The 21168-nt window shown below is 41.7% G+C and overlaps 1 protein-coding gene across 2 annotated transcripts in view; it reads left to right on the top strand.

The window, feature by feature from the left end:
- Positions 1–17281, top strand: part of Mamdc2 (MAM domain containing 2) — a 152478-nt gene extending 135197 nt beyond the window's left edge. The window contains exons 12-14 of one of the 2 annotated variants that reach the window (XR_015627734.1): positions 8871–9130; positions 15783–15867; positions 15991–17001. Coding sequence is in view for 1 of the 2 variants with exons in the window: in NM_001100696.1 (NP_001094166.1) it covers positions 8871–9130; positions 15783–15867; positions 15991–16055 (410 nt within the window). In the remaining variant the exon portion in view is untranslated. 2 annotated transcript variants of the gene reach the window in all.
- Positions 17282–21168: the final 3887 nt, after the last annotated feature.

Raw genomic sequence — 21168 nt, 5'->3', positions numbered from 1 at the left:
CATGTGGCCCATACATATACAGCCATCCAATTAGACAAGATGGATGAAGCAAAGAAGTGCAGACCAACAGGAGCTGGATGTAGATCGCTCCTGAGAGACACAGCCAGAATACAGCAAATACAGAGGCGAATGCCAGCAGCAAACCACTGAACTGAGAATAGGACCCCTGTTGAAGGAATCAGAGAAAGAACTGGAAGAGCTTGAAGGGGCTCGAGACCCCATATGTACAACAATGCCAAGCAACCAGAGCTTCCAGGGACCAAGCCACTACCTAAAGACTATACATGGACTGACCCTGGACTCTGACCTCATAGGTAGCAATGAATATCCTTGTAAGAGCACCAGTGGAAGGGGAAGCCCTGGGTCCTGCTAAGACTGAACCCCCAGTAAACTAGACTGTTGGGGGGAGGGCGGCAATGGGGGGAGGATGGGGAGGGGAACACCCATAAGGAAGGGGAGGGGGGAGGGGGGAGGGGGATGTTTGCCCAGAAACCAAAGAATTATTATTAAGTATTAAATAAATTAAAAAAAAAGAAAACTATCTTCACTGTACATGTTAAAGCACAGTAAGGCGGACTTTACTTATGATCATCATGGCAGGCATAGGAAACAGTACGGAGTAAATTTTCACTGGAGGAGGAAGACTGAACACAGCATGGCTAAGGAGGGAGAAAGAAGGAGCTGGATGAGATCAGGGCACGGAAAAGGAAGAGAAAGTAAAGTCAGGGGTAGGAAGGACTCTGGACGAACGGACTCACCAGAATTCTTGATGAGAACAGCCCACGGGTGTCAGGAATTGCCTATGGGATGGTGGAAGATGAAGGAAATAATTTACATATCTCCTTTGATTAGATAGATATCCAGGATAGAAGCTGCCTGACTTAGAAAGTTTCTAACAAAATGGCAAAATAGGATTTTGTGAGGAAAAGGTAGGCCTAGGGAAAGCTTGAGGATGTTAGCGTTAAGTAAAGTGAGAATCATTGTAAACTCTGAGTATCAAAATGCTGCAAATGTCTTCTTTTTATTCCGTTGTTACAGAAGATACTTAGACAACCATATTTAAAGCAACTGTTCTCAACCTGTGACATCTTCAGGGACTGAATGACCCCTTCACAGGGGTTGCATGTCAGATATCCTACCTATCAGATATTTGCATTATGATTCATAAGAACAGCAAAAATACAGTTATGAAACGGCGAGGAAAATAATTTTGTGGTTGAGGGTTACCACAACATGAGGAATTGTATTAAAGGAAGGTTGAGAACCACTGATTTAAAGCGACTTAATAGTTAACATAATGTTGCTTAGGTGGATGGCACTGAAATTTTTCTATGATAGCGGACATATCCTGAAATAATGCATTTTGAAATGTTCCATTTACTCAACAAATTAACAGCAGTTCATAGGTTTCTTTTTAGGATGCTGGAGTTAGACAGCCTATTATAGAACAACTGAAGCAACGTATTAAGAATTGTGGAAATCCATTTAGTGAAGTTTTAATAAATACCTGCTGCTTTCCTTAGGTAGCAAAAATAAGCTTTTTGTTATTAGGTACACACTGCAAGCAATAATGAGTTGCATTGGGGAAAGAGAGAGCTCTTGCTATTGCCTGCACGGAGATGTATGGCATTTAGTCCTAACAAACTTTCCTCTGGCTCAAATGGAGAAAATAAGATAACAAAAGAGGCATTAAAAGGTGAGACTTCCCGTTTTATACATTGGAAAGGGCTCCACTGAGACTTGGGAACAGAAGCACAGTGCGTGTCTCGATTCCTACCATGTATTTGTTTAGTGTTGATGGTCATAGACTGCTTTTTTAATTAACATAATTCATTCTGGGACTTTTGAAGGACATGTCTGTATCTGTTCTCTGCATTCTACCTTTTCACAACCCATCCTTAAAGCCTGCCAGTCTACATTGGGAAGAGCACAGACAGTGAAAAGGGAGAAAGGAGAGGGGCATCAAAGCCATTTTGTAGATAACTGTATTAAATGGTAAGTCAATTAAGTCTATTAAACAAAATGAGAAGCTCAAAAAGAACCTTCTATAACTATGCCAGGTAGTTCTGTGCCATTCAGAATCAATACGTCATCATATATAGCAGATCCAAGGGAGATACAGTTTCTGGCTTACTAAAGGATAATGCAGAAAAAAGACCTTTCCATAGTCTGAGGTTAGCATGGCATAGTCTCACAGAAATACAAAGCATCCAGCAGTGAACTGTCTCTGCTCTTTGCTACCTGCAGAGCCCAGGGCATGATTATATGGCCTCTCTAAGTCTGAGTTTCCTCAAATATAAACCAGCAATAATGTTTAATGCCCTATTAGTCCCTAGGGTTGCTCTGATGATTAACTGGTAATATATAAAGCCACTGAAATGTGTGGTGTTGTTATTTTTACAATTTGTGAATCTTTTATTGAATCTGATGTCAGGCTCTGTAATACTTTTCTGGGCTCCCTGTTTAATGCCACATGTCCCTCTATAAAATAGAAAGCCATTGCCTGTGACCATTAATAACTTTCCTTAGTGGAAAGCAAAAGATTTGGTAGCGTCATTAAGCTCCCTAATCATGTTCTATCCACCCACGGAGCATCAAGTGAAAAGAGTAGAGCTATTTTTAGGTTTGCCAGTAATACCCTTGCATATGAAAACCCATAACCAGCAGGCCAGAAGTGTTCTTTTATAGACTTATAGCTTGTATTCTGTTTTCATGCTAACATGAAGTTTATTGCTTGAATAATACATATGAGTAACAAAACTAAGAAGTATTACCAGTAAACTATTAAAAGAGAAATAGTAAATGCAAGTAGCGTATGATGGACAAAAAGTATCATGAAGCTAGAACCTGTATGTGGAAGTTTGGGGAATATATCAATAAATCACTGTACTAAAATAACAACAAAGGAGCCCTTCTAAAGACTGTAGCCCCGCCACTTCACTGCTGTTAAAAGAAAGAAAGTGTTCTGTGACAGATGGAGAGTGGCTGGCACTGAGGTAGGTAGCATGGACTTTCGCAGGATTTATTTCTCTGGCCCCTGTTCCGTGTGTGTGAGTAGCTCTATCCTACAGAAGCAGCAAGTTTCCTACCACCACCGCACCTCTTATTTATAAGACAGTGGTAGTGGGTCATAACAAACTTCCTGGGGTTTTATTGCCATGTATGTGATGCCAGGCTGTCAGAATTCTTTATAAGTATTTGTTTTAGAAGGGTTTTTTTTTTTTAGAAAAAAATAGGAATTTTTTGTGGCCAAATGATAATGAATAAATAAATCAACAGATAACTATCCAGTATATGAGAAATTCCTTCCCCACAGTCCCCGTAGTCTCAGCTCCTGGTCCATTTAGACTCCTAACAAGTCTTTCTATCCCATCCTTTCTCCTCCCAAAAAAAAGCATCTCCATTCACTGTCTTTATGATTCCAAAGGAAGACACCATCACTTTCCAGATGCTCTTGAATGTTTGTTCTGGAAATTAAATTACCTTCCAGTGTACTAAGAAGTCAAAATAGAAGTCTGCTTTATTTCTAAGAACACACATCAAAGAATAATTTGTTTATTGAAATGTGCTGTTAAGAGAAAAGGAAAACTATGTATTTGAAGTGTTGTTTGGGATTTTTTTGTTTGCTTGTTTGCTCGTTTCTTTTGTTTTGTTTCTTGAGGCAAGGTCTTGGTAGCCAGGTGGCCTCAAACTTCTGATCAGGCAGGAGCATGTATATGTTGTGTGTGCATACGTGTGTATGTGCCTGAGCATGTGCATGTATGTGCATATTTGATTGAAGAACAGCTTAGTTCAAGTCTTTGTCTTTTAAGATTTGCTTGCCCAATACCCCAGTATGCAACCTAGCAGCTCCAGTGTTCTGCAGTCTTTCCATATCTAAGCGACCCATGACAGTGTCTGATACTGTCAGATCCCACGTTCCTAAAGAAGACTTCTATGAAAAGCTTTTTAAAGAAGTGGTAAAATGTTTGAAAATTCAAAATGAAGCCTATTACTCCATATTCTAACCTAAAGAATTAATTGATTAAAAATTGTTAAAATGCTGGACTTCTGGTGGGGCTGACTGGACAAGCCCTGTCCCCCTTACCTCACCCTCATTTCTGCCAAAAATCCTTTAAGGAGCCCCTAGTCCAGCAGCCTTATGGTGCCTGTTGCCTAGGCCCCTCCTGTTGTTCAAGAGGTCCCTGTGCTTCCTCCCCTTCCCCTTCTTAGGTTATGACCTGTGGCGTTTTAATTAACCTTTCTTTAAAACTCAAACCAGTGGGAAAATGTACATGGTAAGTGTTTGGTTTGGTGGCGATAAGCACATCACCTTGCGGTGCAGTCACCACCCCCATCCTCCTCCACAGATTTGTACCCACGGAAAACTAACTCCTCATTTCTGACAGGCTTTTTATTGCAGCTAAACTAAGTGGGGAACACAGCAAACTCAAAAGTCTGAATCTGGGCAAGGGACAGACAGGGAGTCAAGGGTGGAGGGAGGTACTGATGGGTAGAAGAGCGTAAGAGAGGGTTGGGAGAGACTAACCAGATTGCATTGTGTATAGATAAAATGGTCAAAGACCTGGCCTAATAGAGTATTGCGAGAGGGACACTTTTTAACAGTTGTTCTTTCCCAAAGCTTTGATGACTCCCCTTATTATCAGGAGTGCTCCTCCAGCCTGGTGAAAACAGCTTGCTGCTCCTTCCACAGAGCCCCATCCCACAGGCTCTCAGAGCCCCTTTCCAACTCTGTAAAGGACATCCAAGAGCCTAGCAGAGCATCTGTCTCTCAGTTACAGACTGTGAATACAAGTGTGAGTTTCTGCTTCTCAGGACATCACAGGGGCCGGGCAAACAGGAGGGCCCCCAGCACCAGGAGAGTCATGGGACCCCTGTATCCTAGATGTCAAACAGTAGCCCACAGAAAGAAAAGACTTTATTCCCCACCCTCACCCTGCTAACAATCCTTTCCACAGTCTGGAATCTTTCACACGCAGGGAGCCATGAGCTAGCCTCAACCATCAGTTCTGTGATGTTCTGCTCCACCCCAAGCCTTTGGTGATGAGACAGAGCTCTCAAAGCTGTAACGTTGGAAACACTGTCAACACATCCAGCTTCTCTCTGTTTTTCCAGACATGTGTGAGGCAGACTGACCTCTGTAAAGTTCTCTGGTGGTTTTCGGAAAAGGAAGTATCATGTACAAATCAAGAAGTAGCTGGGTGGTGGTGGCACACATTGTTATTACTAGCACTTGGGAGGCAGAGGCAGGCAGATCTCTGAGTGTGAGGACAGCCAAGGCAACACAGAGGAAACTCTGTCTTGAAAAACAAAAACAAAAACAAGGGGGGAGAAGTATTTGTAGTCAAAAGGAATAACTAGTTCATACATGGTTCATCATACTCTGATGAGCTGACAAAGTCATCAAAATCATTTTTTAGGAATAGAAGTTGCTCTATATTGCTTCAAATCAGTATTTCCATGTACATGTGCCCTTAGTACAAATCATACCCTGAAGTGATTTGCAAAGGCTAAAACTACCGGAGTGGTAGACTGAAGTTAGCATCCTAGAAAAACACCTCCCTTCCAGACATGATTCCTCCTCCAAACGAAGCACAATGACTTGGGTCAAGCAGGGTGGATATCCTTTCGTATCCCACAGCACTAGGCTGAACGCCCTCCGGAACTATTAGTCTTAGCTGGTAGCTTTCACCTGATGCCCAGACTCAGAAATCCAGGAACAGAAAGCAAGCAAGCTGCAGAAGTTGTATCTATAGGAGTGTGTAGTCCAAAGCAAGGGAGGTGAGGCAGCCCTGATTTAGAGTACACCGCCAAGAAGAGCCTGGCCCAGCATAAGACTGTCCTTTTCAAGGATGAAGGAACTCTTGTATTCATGAAGGAAAGAATTTGAAACCAATACTCAGGGAGTGACAGAGTTTGTTCATCTTCTAGGACCTCAGAATGACCATGGCCAAAAATTATCATCACTAAGTGATCCCAGGCCATCTGTCACTCATGGTGAATCCGTTGCTTCCTACTTTATCTCTCAGCCCTCATAGTCTGTCCTTTGCACTTGCACAGTGAAGGTGTATTTAAAGGGTAACGTCTTCCCTACTAGAGTCTTGTCTGTAGCAAAGGCCTTTTTACAAGGGATTTCAAGAGACCCTTGGAGAACTCCAAAGCAAGATACAAAATTTTTTCATCTTTTTTCTTGTTACCTTAAAAAATATTTCTTAAAATATTTTTATACAGCTTGGGCTGGCATCAAACTCACAATCCTCCTGCCTCTGTCTCACAAATACTGGGATTACAGATGTGTACTACTACGCACATCTCAGAATGCCTTTTAATTGAGCACACCTTAAGGTATCCTCAAAGTCTACTGTGCCACTGAGTTGCACATAGGAGGCACAGAACTCCTAAACAGATTGATTGTTCAGTGACAGACCATGACCATTCTTATGCCTTAACCTGGTTTTTCATGGACTAAATTAAACATACTCTTCCATTTGGATTGTGTGTGTGTGCGTGCGTGTGTGTGTGTATGTGTATTTGGATGTACACCCACAAGTATGTGCATTTGTTTACTTTGACACTAGCTTAAGTGGTACAGAGTTTTAGAAAATAAAATACAATGAAGGTTTCCTGCATTGTGGAATGTGGAAAACTTTCAATGTAACAATTTTTGTGCCAATGAACAAATGAAAGTTACACAGTTAAGGATTATCATAGATATGGAATATTTTTTGAAACAGTGTTTCAGGGTTTTTTTTCCAATATGTCTTCAAGAAAATTTTGAGGAAAAGTCTCAAGTAGCCCAGGCTGGCCTCAAACTCACTATGCAGCCAAGCGTAACCTAGAGCTTCTGCCTCTGCCTCCAAAGAGCTGGAACCACAGATGTGCACCACTACTCCCAGCTTCATGCTTGTTCATTTTTTAAAATACCTCAGATGATTTAGAACTTGTCTGAGAGCGTTTTCTTTAATAAGACTTTGACTTCGTCACGTCTTGGATTTGTAGTAGCAATGCCTATCTCATTGCCAAGAATCTCATACTTCCAGTGTGAGCTTGATGGAGCCTTGGGCTCTAGAAATGATCAGACTTGTTTGTAGCTTTGTGCTATACAAGAAAAGATGTTCATCCATTCACTCACAGATATTTTTTGAGCATCTAGCACGCCTGAAACCTTGCTCTAAGACTGGGAAGAAGGTACTGAACTAAACCAAGAAAATCTCTGTGCAATACTGAAGAGGGAAACAAAGAATACAGAGGAGAAAATTAGGTGACCCATTAAAAGGCAATTAAATGCTACAAAAGCCAAATAAATTAAGGAATCAGGGATGAGAGTGCTGAGGGAGCAGCTGAGTGGGAGAGATGGTGACATGAAGCAGTGAAGTCAGAATAGGTCCAATAGAACAGGTAGCATCTAAGCAGGCGCTTAAAGGGGAGCACAGAGAGAACCGAGAATATCTCCAGAAGAGTCAGACGGGCTGTTCAGGATGCTGACACGATCCTGAGGCCACCAGCCTAGACTCTGGGCTGAACTAATGGAAGCTTTAAACAAAGACACGGCATAATTTTGCTTTTCAGGTTTGAGAAGATGTCCAATAGGCAAAAGCACTTGTGAAATCGTGAGGACCTAAGTTTGGATCCTGAGAGCTCAGGGATAAGTAGCATCAACTTCTGTAACCCCAGTGTTCCTATGGGGAGATGAGAGGCAGAGACTAAAGGATGCCTGAAGCTTACAGAACTGATAAGCTGGCACACACTGTGGAAAAATAGCAAATAAACCCTGTCTCAAACCAAATGGAAGGCAGGGACTGACATCTAAGATTCTGCTCTGACCTTTACCCACGCACGGTGGCAAACATGTGCTCACATTGATACACACAGCTGGGTGTAAACACACACCTAACACACAACATACACACACATATTGAGCATTTAGATAGATTGCTATAGAAACTGTTGAGGTTAGATTCTAGGGGCCAAGAGAGGAATAGACACACAAGCCAGGAATTTGTCACGTTAGTCCAAGTGAAATGACTGGACCAGGACTCTAGCAGTCAAGGGAGTAGGGTGGGGTTCTGAATTTATCTTGGAGGCAGATAAATTCCTTATCCCCAAGGAGTTCTGACAGCTTGGATGAGGAGAGAGAGCAGAGGGGAGAATGCTGTATGACTCATATGTCTGGGGTCTGAGCAACTGGAGCTGGGATAGAATTGGGAGGAAGCTATGCTGGGTGCTGCTGTGACCAATTGAAGCTGGCCAGTTTACAAATGACATAGACTTGCTTTGCAAAATTAAGGGAGCTGAGAAGTCCAAGACCAAGGTCCCAGCAGATCTGATGTCCGGGGAGGGCCTTCTTCTTCAGATGTGACCTTCTGTTCAAGCCCTTCTCTCATCGTGTAAGAGATGAGTTAGTTTCAGAAGTCCTTGAAAAAGATGCTGATCTCATTTGGGGGTGGTCACTGCCCTTATGACATAATCGTCTCCCAACCTCTCCTCTTCCTATGGACAACCTAGGCATTAGGATTTCAATGTGTGAGATTGGAGCGGGAGGGAGAACCAGAACACTTAGAATATTTTCTGTGAAGTAGCGAGATAAATTCTGATGTGATAATGATACCACTGGTATAATACTGGGGCATTAATCCCCTTCCATCTATTTAACTGAATCGTAAACCATTAAATGGAAAAAAATCATTCTGTGGTCTAATCCTAGCAGTATGTCTATTTTTCTTGGATCGTACATACTCTTCAGAATTATAAAAGCTCTTTAGCTCTTTCTCAATATTGCAGCCAAAGTGGCTATGTTTCCAGGAATTCTACAGATGAAGAAAATGTGATGGAGTCTATTTTAACCATGTCTTCTTTACATTCCTCTCAAGGTTACTACATGTATATCGAGGCCTCGCACATGGTATATGGACAAAAAGCGCACCTTTTGTCCCAGCCTCTGAGAGGCGTCCCTGGGAAACACTGCTTGATTTTTTTCTACCACATGTACGGAGCAGGAACTGGCCTGCTGAGTGTTTACTTGAAAAGGGAAGAAGACAGTAAGGAGTCCTTGTTGTGGAGAAGAAGAGGGGAACAGAGCATCTCCTGGCTGCGGGCACTGGTTGAATACAGCTCTAGGAGACAACACCAGGTAAGCCACGAGGGGTTAGAACCCATCAGGGACGCACGTACTGAGGCGCCCAGTGCTCTCCTGTTTTGTTTTGTTTGGTTGCTAAAAAAGAGAATAATTTGCCCTTTTCTCAGAGGCAGAGATAAAGGCAGGATTAGTTGAACAGCAAACCTAATTAGCCTGTTATTGATTAGCTCTAAGGAGTGAATGGATAATTAGACAGGAAGCTAAAGCTTTGGACATTTATGCATAAAGTGTTGGGTTTTGTTTTGTTTTGTTTACAATTCAAGGATGAAAGGATACCTATTTTGTCTTAGTGTGTTGTGAATGTCAAATACCTTTCTTCCAAAAGGAAGTCTCCTTCCTTTTAAATACATTACTGCTGCTCCTAGGACCCATGATCCATTTGCATGTAGGGGGTCTTTGTTCTAAGCCTCCACTTATGAGTGTGTATAGCCCATGGTAAGCTTTATAAGCCTATATGCATGACTATATTGTTGTAAAAGAAACTGAGGGTCCTGATCCCAAGTCCATGGTCATTACCCCAAACCCCCAACTTTCCACATGCTATAGAAACCCCCTGTCCTAGAAGTATGCAGTCATTCGAATAGGTGGATCTAAGAAACTACTCTAGCCTAGAAAAGCCCAGGATAGCCAGAGACTTCACACACAGCCACCAAAGCTGTGGCGTGAGCACGCCCTCCAACTAACACTCCACTTTCTTCTGCAGCTTTGCTTCTGGGTGGTAAACCTCCTGGGCCCACTCAGCTTTAACCACTGGCTGGCTGGCTGGTCTAAGCTCAGCTCTTCCTCGGAAGAGGTATCCAAAATACAAACTTTTTTTCTTCACCATTCTACAATACAAACAGATTTTCTAAAGATCTAAACTGAAGATATCGCAACTCAAGTGGCTGGATACATTGTCACTCAAGCTGCTACACTGATGGGCAATAGGAGGAAGATGCTCTTCTGTCTAAGAAGGGTCTGTCAGCTAAGCACAAATGACTGTTTGGAGATGTATTGGAGAATGGTAGATTGCTCCATGAAGATGTTTTGTGACTGTTACAGAAGGTCCATGGGCCAGATGAAAACTTGCTAATGTAGTTAGTCATCATCCAGAGATGGCAGCTCAAGCTTGCTAGGCTCCAGGGACATCAGACTCTTCATCAAATGGATCTCAAGGCATGGTCCGGGTACCAGCAGCAGCAAAAACATCTGAAATACAAATTCACCCAAAATGTTAATTCTCAGGATCCACCTCAGAATGCTAAATCTGGGCTTTGGAGTCCCAGAAATTTATAATTTATTTTTAATAAGCCCTACAAATGATTCTGATGCAAGCTAAAAAAATCTCCAGACTTAAATGAATCTAATTCAATATAATTCTTTGGAGATGGCATCCAAGCACTGACACACACATTGACATACATGGGCTCATACACACACACACAAAATTTACAGTGTAGACAATTGTGCCCATTGCCTCTCACGCATGCCAGGAAAAGTGTTCCACCACTGAGCTATACTCCCAGACCAGTGTTTGTGTTTGTGGTGTTTGTGTGTGTGTGTGTGTGTGTGTGTGTGTGTGTGTGTTCTCAAATGACAGTGATATAAAATTCTCTGAAATTTGAATTCTAGGAATCAATATACAGGTTCTTACAAAAAATTTGCTGTTTACTGGGTAGATGATCTTAGAAATTGGTTTTGGTTTTGATTTGAGAGGTGTTTTAGTAAGGGTTTGTTTTCCTGCACAAAAAACATCATGACCAAGAAGCAAATTGAGGAGGAAAGGGTTTATTCAGCTTAGAGTTCCACATTGCTATTCACAGTAACTCATGAAGAGAACTCACACAGGGCAGGAACTTGGAGGCAGGAGCTGATGCAGAGACCATGGAAGAGTGCTGCTTACTGGCTTGCTTCCCCTGGCTTGCTCAGCCTGTTTTCTTATAGAACCCAGGACTACTATCCCAGGGATGGCACCACCCACAATGGGCTGGGTCCTCCCCTCTTGATCACTAATTGAGAAAATGCCTTACAGCTGGATCTCATGGAGCCTCAAGGGAGGCTCCTTTCTCTGTGATAACTCCAGCTTGTGTCAAGTTGACATACAAAACCAGTCAGTACAAGAGGTCTAGTTATGGAGCCCTAACTAGTCTCCAGCTCAAGATTCTCCTTCTTAAATTCCCATTGCTGGGCTTCTAAGGGCAAACCACCACACAGCTTGAAGGATTTTTAAACATAGATTAGCAAAACCTCTGGGCTGCCATTTTGGAATGTCATAGTTCAAGGAGTGCAAAATGTGTGTGTGAAAGGGTTTTTGTAAATTTGAATGTACCAAACTATTTAAAAAATGTTTCGGGTTGGGGATTTAGCTCAGTGGTAGAGTGCTTGCCTAGGAAGCGCAAGGCCCTGGGTTCGGTCCCCAGCTCCGAAAAAAAAAAAAAAAAAAAGAACCAAAAAAAAAAAAAGTTTCACCGTTTTTAAAAACTTCATCTTCTTTCTGGGTTTCCCTGGAATCTAATTCTCACCACCATGGCAGAACTGGTATTCTCAATAGCTGTTATCAGGCATCCGGATTCAGTTCTTACATATTTAACATAAAATATCTCATTTTAATAAATATTTATTGATGACAGGCATGTCATATATGCTAAATTTCTGCAATATAATGTGGAACTCTTCATTTTGGGAGCTTATATTCTTGTGGGAGAGTGATTAAAAAAAAAACCACTAATAGCAGAGGAAAGGAGAGATGGCTCGGCAGTTAAGAGCATTTTATGTCCTCCAGAGAACCTAAGCTTGCTTCTGGCACCCTTGTTGGGTGGTTCTACAACCTCCCACAACTCCAGTCAGGATCTGACACCCTCTCCTAGCTTCCATACTCTCTCTCTCTCAAACACACACACACACACACACACACACACACACACACGCACACGCACACGCACACATGCACACACACACAGACACGCGTGCACACACACACGCATGCGCCCATGCACACCGCACACCGCTCATGGCATAGACACACACAGGCATACACACCAATGAAAACACTTTAAGCCATAAGCTAAAACTAGACAATATAATACCAATGCCAATACAAATAAATCCGCTTGAACAGACAGAAACGGAGTTGAATAAAGGATAGCTGACCTGGATGTGGCAGGGAAAGTGATGGAATGATAAGTTGTTGGCCAGAGCCCATGATGTTGGAGCTGGACAAAAGATCTGTGGCGCAACAGAGTGACTCCAGTCAACAACAATGTAGTATAGATTTCAAAATGACCAGGCAAGTACATTTAAACGTCTCATCACCAGAAAATGATAAGCCAAAAATGACCTGCCTGATTTAATCCTTGTGTGTTACTAACATATATTGAAATGTCATGCTGAACCTTTAAAGATATGGAAGGATTGTTTGCCTAATGAAAATAGTATTAATTGGAGAGGGAGAGCAGAGTTGGAGATGAGTGGGTGATAAAGCCAAAGGAGTGTGGGATAACTTTTGCAACGGTTCACAGGGCATGGTAAACATTTTGAAATTATTCTAAGAGCAGTAGGAACCAGGCAGGTGGATTTAGGGTAATGATGGGCTTTTAAGCCGTAGCTCTGGCAGCTTCTGGAAAGCACAGCACTGCGGGAGGCAGGATACTTGGGCCTCTAACACAGGTCATGTCAAGAGCACCAGGTTGGTTAGGAAGCCCCAGTAAGAAGTCATCAGAAGCCTACAGGACCTTGCTTTGCATCCCTTCTGAGATACAGCCAAGACTAAGCTTGAGCTCATGATCCTTTCTTAGCTTTTCCAACGCTGTGATTTCAGGGCATTAAACCACCATGCCTACCTCTACTTCGTTGTCTTATGAAGTGCCTTAGTCTTGGTAACTTTGACCTGGTTTTTCTTGACCAAAAGAAGTAGCTATCAGTCCCATTTTCCTAAGTCTTTAGGACCAAATAACTTAAGAAAAGTTATATCCTGAGCTGGAGAGATGGCTCAACAGTTAAGAGCACTAACTGCTCTTCCAGAGGTCCTGAGTTCAATGCCTAACAACCACATGGCTCACAACCATCTCTAATCAGAACTGATGCCCTCTTCTGGTGTGTCTGAAGATAATAACAGTGTACTCCTATAAATAAAATAAATGAATCTTAAAGAAAAAAATTATATCCTAATGCTTAGTAGACTTTTCACATATAGACACAGGTGCACACACACACACACACACACACACACATACACACACACACACACACACACACCTATTGGGTAATACGCAAACCAGTCAGCCACAGCTTCAGATCTTGTGAAAGTTATACCAGTCTACATATGCTACCTTCACTAAAGTTCTGCACAGAATTTTATATGATATTTGATTTTTATTATAGCCGCTACCAAAACCTCAACTGTCTAATGACGTTATCAAAAGGAATGTAGGCCCATCTAATGTTGACTCTTTGAATGACTTTCAACTAGTAGTTTCCACAGGATTGCTGAACGTTGAATATTTTTATCTGAAATTTCAAACTATCCTCCAGCACCCTTGCAAATACACTTGGATTCCAGTTTCGGGACTAATAACATTTCTAATTTAACCCCGTATTTACTGTAGTTGTTCTACAACTAAATATCTGTTTATTGGTTGCTACAGGATAGGGTTAGTTAGACTTAAAACTGAAAAACAAGCCAGAATAATCTTGTACATAAATAAAAAAAAAAAGATTTGCTACCATATATCTACAATCACAATAGAGAAACCACAGGTATATCACTTTATTGTCACTCAAATATTAAAGAAATTCATAATATATTTATAAAGTCCAGAGTTGGGCCAAAACACAGATTATTCAGGATATCACTGCATCAGAATTTGTCTATTATAGTAATTTAAATCCAAAAACCAGATTGTTGTTGGTGTTCAGAAAACTGAAATGTTTATTAATTGCACACATATATTGTCCTATGCAGATACATTAAAACATTTTACCCCCTTTTCTTGCCCTTTATTTTGATTCTTATTTAGGGTTGTATCTAAATTAGAGTTATCTAGAGGAATAGAACTCTGGAAGGATGGACAGACAGATGGACAGATCTGAGGGGAAGAGAAGGATTTAGAAATGGGTTAAGAATCTCCATGACGGGGCTGGGGATTTAGCTCAGTGGTAGAGCGCTTACCTAGGAAGCGCAAGGCCCTGGGTTCGGTCCCCAGCTCCGAAAAAAAGAACCAAAAAAAAAAAAAAAGAATTTCCATGACATGTAATCCTCAATCTGGGGAACCAGGAAAGCTGTAACACAGCTCTGTCTATATCTGAAAACAGGAAATAATGGTCCAACCTTCAGGAAACCCTGAAGCCTCAGCTTATATGAATCTTGGAGATCAAAAGTCCCAGAGCCTAGCATTTAGTGCCCAGCAGCTGGGGGTGATAGATACCCAGTTCCAAAAGAGAGAGAACCCACTCTTTCTCTGCCTCTACCTGTAATGAATAAAGGCCGCAAAGCCTAACCTGGGCCACTGCTTCAAATGCCAATCTCCTACAGAAAGTCCTCCACAGACATGCCCAGAAATAATCCCTTGAAACCACCTTGATGCCCCTGAGCCGAGAAAAGTTCATGTTTAAAATTAACCATTACATGTTATATCCTTAGAAAGTTTTCTTGACCATATTTTGTTACGTGTCTATTATGAAAGTTTCATTAATTTCAAGATAATTATATAAACTTATTAATTTTTCTATTTATATACTTAATTTGGTGTAGCTTTAATAAAATTAGCTTAGTTTTTTTTATTTTAATCTAAAGCTTAAACTAATCTAATGACACAGGTGGAGTAATTGTCTTCTGGACAGTTGCCATTACCCACAAGCCTCTCTGGAGGATTCAGTCACTTATTAGCCATTATTGCAACAGCAGCATCCTTGGAGCCAATGATCGATTGTTCTAGATCAAGAATATTTGATTCATTGTTTTCTACAAAGACTCATGAAACAGAGCCCCTCATCAATTTCATTAGAGTATGGTATTGAATATCTTTGGTGTTATGATATTGAACATAAGTGACTCTCTATCTTTTGGTCAATTTAATTATTAAACTTTTCCACCTCATGCCAGCCCCAAAGGTAAATTCAGCGGAAGCCTAAAGAAACTGAAGAGTCCAGCCTAAAGACACTGGGCGATGCTAGTCATAGAGTGTTCTAAGTAGCTCGGAAATGTCAGGTCACTAGGAAGTGCTCCTGGTTAAGCACCTCTGGTGAACTGCATAAAGAGGCCACAAGAGTCACCTAGGCATCACCCTTCACTGCGGAAGATTTAAATTCCAAATAGTCTAATTTGAATTTGTAATTTTCTTTTAGTTATTGTTGTCTATTTCATTTGATTTGATTTGATTTTAGAGACTGGGCCTCACTATGTTTCCCTGGTTGGCCTCAAATGTGCCACGTAGCCCAGGCTGCCCTAGAACTCACTAAGTAGTCTACACTGCCTGGAATTTACAGCAATCCTCTCACTGTAGCCTCGAGGTGGCTGGGACTATAAGAACCAGGCTTGAATTTGTAATTTTGTGTCCTTTTCTTTCAAGTTAGCCCCAGCAGTTATCAAAACTTCCAAACCCACAAAGATCTTCCTGGCCAACACAGTTGTATCATCTCCTTTCTAAATTCAAACTTCATTGTTTTTCAGATAATTTTTGAAGCTATTCGGGGAGTGTCAATAAGAAGTGATATTGCCATTGATGATGTTAAATTTCAGGCAGGACCATGTGAAGGTAATATTTTCCCCAATTACATAGCTTGGTTGGAAAGGGGATTTTATCATATAGTTTCACGCTATAACAATTCAAAATTATCTTTTCTGAGAGGTAATAACTCTTGTCCGTCTTTTCTGACAGAAATGGAAGATACAAGTCAACAATCCTCAGGATATTCTGAAGACTTAAATGAAATTGACTATTAAGAAATTACCTAACTTGGAGTAAGAAGACAAAAGCTGTACCTCTCTTCAGTCACAGCGAAAGCAGAAGAAAGGATAGTGGATAGTCTTAACGATTGCATAAGTTGAACTGACTTCAGAAGGCCCTCTTTCATTTCTTTTGAAAACTATGTCTCTGTATATTGACTCAGGGCTTCCCTCTGTTCCCCCCTGCACATCTGACAACTGTTACTAGAAGTACAAGCTATTGGGTTTACAGAAACCATTTCATCTTAATGTTGGTGCCAGTTGAAATACAAATGTACTGTGTTACCGTCACTTTACAGGATAAAGGGCACAGTCAGAATGAGTGTGCTTATTAGTCTGCATTCAGTGAATGTACTGGGAGGCGAGGTCTTGGTGGTTTTCCTTTTGAGTTTCAAGAATGAAAAGTTTTCTTAATAATGCAAGGTCAGTAATGCCTGCAAAATGAATGCAGTGTTGTATGGTAACAAGTTCTTCTGGAAATGAGGTCACATTTGTATACTTGTTTCGCAGAGAGAGCGACAAGTCTTTACTATTTCACCAGAGGTAAGAGAAAGGTGTTTTTGTAGAGCCCCAGGGTAGGTCTGTACTAACTCATGCTGCCTTACAAGGCCGTGCCGCCGTCTTCCTTCTTCTCCCTTTGAATTGCCTTGGACAGTGGCCAGGAGCACCTGGGCAGAAATGCACCTTTTCAACAAGGCAAGCTTGACTTTTTTTTTCTTAAAAATGTACATACACCCAACAATTTTTATAAATGTGTTAAGCAATTTGACTGACTTTTATCATAAATAGTTTTAGTGAAATTTTTAGTAGTATGAGTTCCACCACATTTGCTAAAGTATGGTTTTCTATTGATTTATTTAGAGAGTTTATATGTGTGCAATTGTGTGGCTAATCAGCTGTCTAAAACTTCAAAATTACCCAATAAAAGATCATTTGAAAATCCTTTCCTTAGCAATAAACTCATCACTACATTATTTATCTTTATCAGAACATAACCATTACATAATCGCAAACTCTACTTTGAAGCTCTATTCTGCCATAATTAAATGTTTTAAGCCACCAATGACATTACTACGTACTTTCACATAATAATTAATATTTAAAGATTATTTCATTTCCCGTAATAATCTCAGTTTCCCTAAAATTTATCTCTAGAACTAAACTGTAAAGACCTGACTTTTCCTTTAGCTTTTAAAATTAAATGTATTTGTTGGGGAGCAGCACACGCGTGTCATAGTGTGAGTGGTTCAGGCTTTCACTTCAGAGTCAGTTCTCTGAGTGGATTCATCCAGCAGCAAGTGGAAATGGATGCAGAGACCCACAGCCAAACAACAGGCAGAGCTTGACAAGTCTTGTGGAAGAGTCGGGGTGGGGGGAGGATGAGGTGGCCAGAGGGGTCAGGGAGACCACAGAAGACCTACAGAGTAAACTAATCTGGCCCATAGGGGCTCACAGAGACTAAACCACCAAACACAGACTATGCATGGGCTGGACCTAGGCCCTTTACATATGTGTAGCAGTTTGGCTCTTCATATGGGTCCCCTTCACAGTTAGAGCAGGGGCCTGTCTCTGGCTCTGTTGTGAGTCTTGGATGCCTTTCCCGTAGCCCGGCTGCTTTGTCTGTGGAAGAGGAGCACTTAGTCCTGCTGTGACATGATATGCCAGGATATCCATGGGGGTTGGGATTGCGCTTCCCTGAAGAGAAGAGGAAGGGGGAATAAGAGAGGAGGATGTTATGGTGGGACTGGGAGGAGAAGAGAGAAGGGGGCTGCGATCAGGCTGTAAAGTGAATAAGTAAACAAATTAATGAGGGAGGCGGAGAGGATCATTTCTCTCCTACCTACCACGTGACTGAACTTGATTTGTCAGGTTTATCTGCAAGTACCTGTATGTACTGAGCCATGTCACCAACCCAGGACACAGGATCTGTTGTTACTTTTATGTTCTTGGTGCTCAGAAACAAACCCGAACAAGTAAATGCGTTTACTCTCTCCCTCATCTGGGAAATGGAAATGTTAGTAGCATTTTTCACAGGTGTGAAAGCTGACTGTCAATACTGGGGATGTAGTTCAGTGATACAGCACTTGATGAACAGAGCAGGGCCTGGGCTTTGAACCCAGGCACCATGAAGACAGAACACAGTGAAACAGCCCAATGTGAGAAGGTGGAAAGTTACTTATGATTGCGAAGCTCTGGAGTGGTGGCAGGTAAAGGACAACTTCTTAGCTCTGCAAGGCTGTAAGTCCACCGGCCACATCTGTGAAGGACATCAGGTCTCTCAGCATGCCACACTACTTAGAAAATAAAAATACTCACCCATACGAAATCAACATCCCTAGGTTTATAGAGGAAAAATTAAAATTATTATGTAATAAGACAGAATTTTATTAGTGAAATTTTTCCTATGGAGATTAATTAGACACAGAGGTGCGATTGGAGTTTGATATACATTAGGCATCATAAATCCCTCACAGCATCACTCCCACCTGTAACTATGTTACATTTGCCGAGTGAAGGAAGGAGCACTCTTCACCCACACATACCTGAGTGATAGTGAGGTGTTCGTGCCGGGTGATAAATGAATAAAGTATTTCTCTGGCGTCCTTGGCAGTGATATAAAGTCTTATGGAATCATTCCAGCTAACATTGTTTGAAGACCTACTGTTTCCAGAGACAGGGTAAAGATGTCTTTACAGGTATTTACTTATTTAATCCTGATGGAAACCCACGTGGCAGACCCTGGCAGAAGTTTCATCTTCTACCTGAGGCCATTAAAGTTGCTCAAGATCAGTGGTCAGTGCAAGACCCGGGTTTGAAACCCAGCTGACTGTGTTGCCCATCTTGTGTTCTAATCTTTTCTTAAACAGCCTCCTCAGTCTGCCAGCTCCTCCCTCAATCCATCAACAATATGGATTATAGACTTGCCAAAGGTTCTTAGTTTCCCTCTTCTGGATTTATTGGCTATACAAATAGTTCCAAGATGGGGCTAAGGAGATTAAGCAGATAGCTCAGTCAGCAAAATGCCGCCATGCCACCACTAAGGCCTCAGTTAGGATCCCCAGGCACCTTGTCGAAAAGTTCGATGTGGTGGCATCTTGATGAGCTCCAGGTTCAGGGAGAGACCCTGTCTGGGGAAAAACAAAAAGAGGTTAGTGGGTTGGAGAGAGGGCTCAGTGGCTTAGAGTAGAATTTTCCAGCAGCAAGGAAAGAGGTAATTATTACTGGCAGTTGCTAAGAAACGACCTGCCATTTTTAGTGTCCTTTTTAGAGTGGAGGAGGTAGAAAGTGAGCCGAGTGAGTCACCTCCCATCGTTTCCGGTGTTTCATGCTTCACTTTCCTTTCCAGGTGGCCCTTAGCGTCCCTTTTGACTAATTCCATGTGGATGAAAATAGAGGCAGATGGTAAGCACAGCGTAGTTTCCCCAGCTTTAGCAATGCCCATCGGGAAGGCACACTAGTCTCGCTAGGTGCTACTCAAATTTTAATCCCGGTCTCTGCATTTACTCCAATTCTCGGCAGCACCTAAACACCCAAGCTCTTGGAATAGAGACAGCTTTCTCCGCAGACCGCCTTCCCTGATATGATTCACCATCTGCAGCGGAGGCTATTTATGTAGAGAAAGGAGGAATAGCGCAGAGATGGAGAAAACAGTGCTTCTGATGTGAGGGCTGGCTTAACAAGGAAGACCAGAGTTCAGAGATGCTTTCTTAAGATACCTATGCTCTGGGCATCTCAGCAAGCATGGAGGTTGCCGAGACATGCACCGATTAGTGAAGAGCCTGGGAAACAAGACAGCCAGCACAAGAAATACGATGTGGCCATGTGCTCAGAGTCCATGGGAAAACCTAGGAGCCGCATCTGACAGTCAAGATCCATGGTGTAGCATCCCACAGGTCTGGATGCCTTACTCTTGAAGGGATAAGACTTGGGTTCCTTAAGGTCTCATCCCCTTGTTTCCTCATACAACCAGAACTGGTGGAAAGTGAGTTTTCATAACTAATAAGTTTTCTAGTACTACTGGATTCCTGGCATGTGGATCTCTATAAAGATGTAGCACATCCCAGAAATTAGGCCCCCTGCTCATGGATTCTGGCTGCCTCTATTCAAATTCTGATTTGGCTGATTACAAACTAGAACTGACAGGGAGTCTTTTTTTTACCCTCTGGTTCCTTTTCCTCCTTTGCAAAATGAGATAAAGTAGTTACTCTGAAGAATAACAAAACATAATAGATAAGACGAAGTAACACATCCCTGCTATCACAGCACTGGTAGGGCTGGAGGGAAGAGAATCAGAAATTCAAAGTCACTCTTGGCTCTGTGAAGAATTCAAGGCTGGCCCATGCTATGTAAAACTTGGTCTCTAAACAAAGGCTCCCAAAATTCTCAACAACAATGTCAGACATACAAGAATACAGATATATTTGGTTTCAGACATAAGAATCTTCCCAGTTTATGTGATAAGGAATTAGTAAAATTCAGTTATTTTTGTGTCTCTTTCTGTATAAGGGAAGTGTGAGCTTAGAGTGCCATCTTAAGGATAAAGCAGCCATAGAATCCTGCCAGGTCACCATTCTTTTCTTTAACCAGCAGTTAGGCAGGGTCTTCTCTTCCTTCCCACAGAAGTCATTGACTGTGGTTCTCCTGAATTGTACGCAAATTCCTCAAAAGGTTTATGGTAAGTTAGACTTCTTTACAGATCCATCTTTTTAAAAATTTATCACCTAATTTAGTTTTTGTGAGCTATTTCTGGCTTATCTAAGTGTTCAAGAAAAGCACTTAGTTTAGCACAAATGTGCATGTGGGTTCCAAATACCAGAAGGAGTATAAAAGGTTGTCTTGGAAGTCTATAATAATTTCATCAGTCCTTTTGATTGGATATTACTTTTTATCTGGATATTACTGTCCCCCATTAGCCCCTCTTCTAACACCTCATAAATCACCAGGCTGTGCAGTGAATGGTTACACATTGTAAACTATGCAATGGATTCGAACTCAACCAAAAGTCTCCTAAAGACAGTTTTTAAGAAAGGCAAGAGGGACAGTTAGATGACTAATCAGATAAAGATGCTCACCGTTAAGCCTGAAGGACAGAGCTTGATTCCTAAAACCC

Source organism: Rattus norvegicus, chromosome 1, assembly GCF_021556685.1.
Source record: "Rattus norvegicus strain SHRSP/BbbUtx chromosome 1, alternate assembly SHRSP_T2T, whole genome shotgun sequence".
NCBI lineage: Eukaryota > Metazoa > Chordata > Mammalia > Rodentia > Muridae > Rattus > Rattus norvegicus.
The sequence above is the reverse complement of the archived record's forward strand: the minus strand, read 5'-3'. Positions and strand labels throughout refer to the sequence as shown.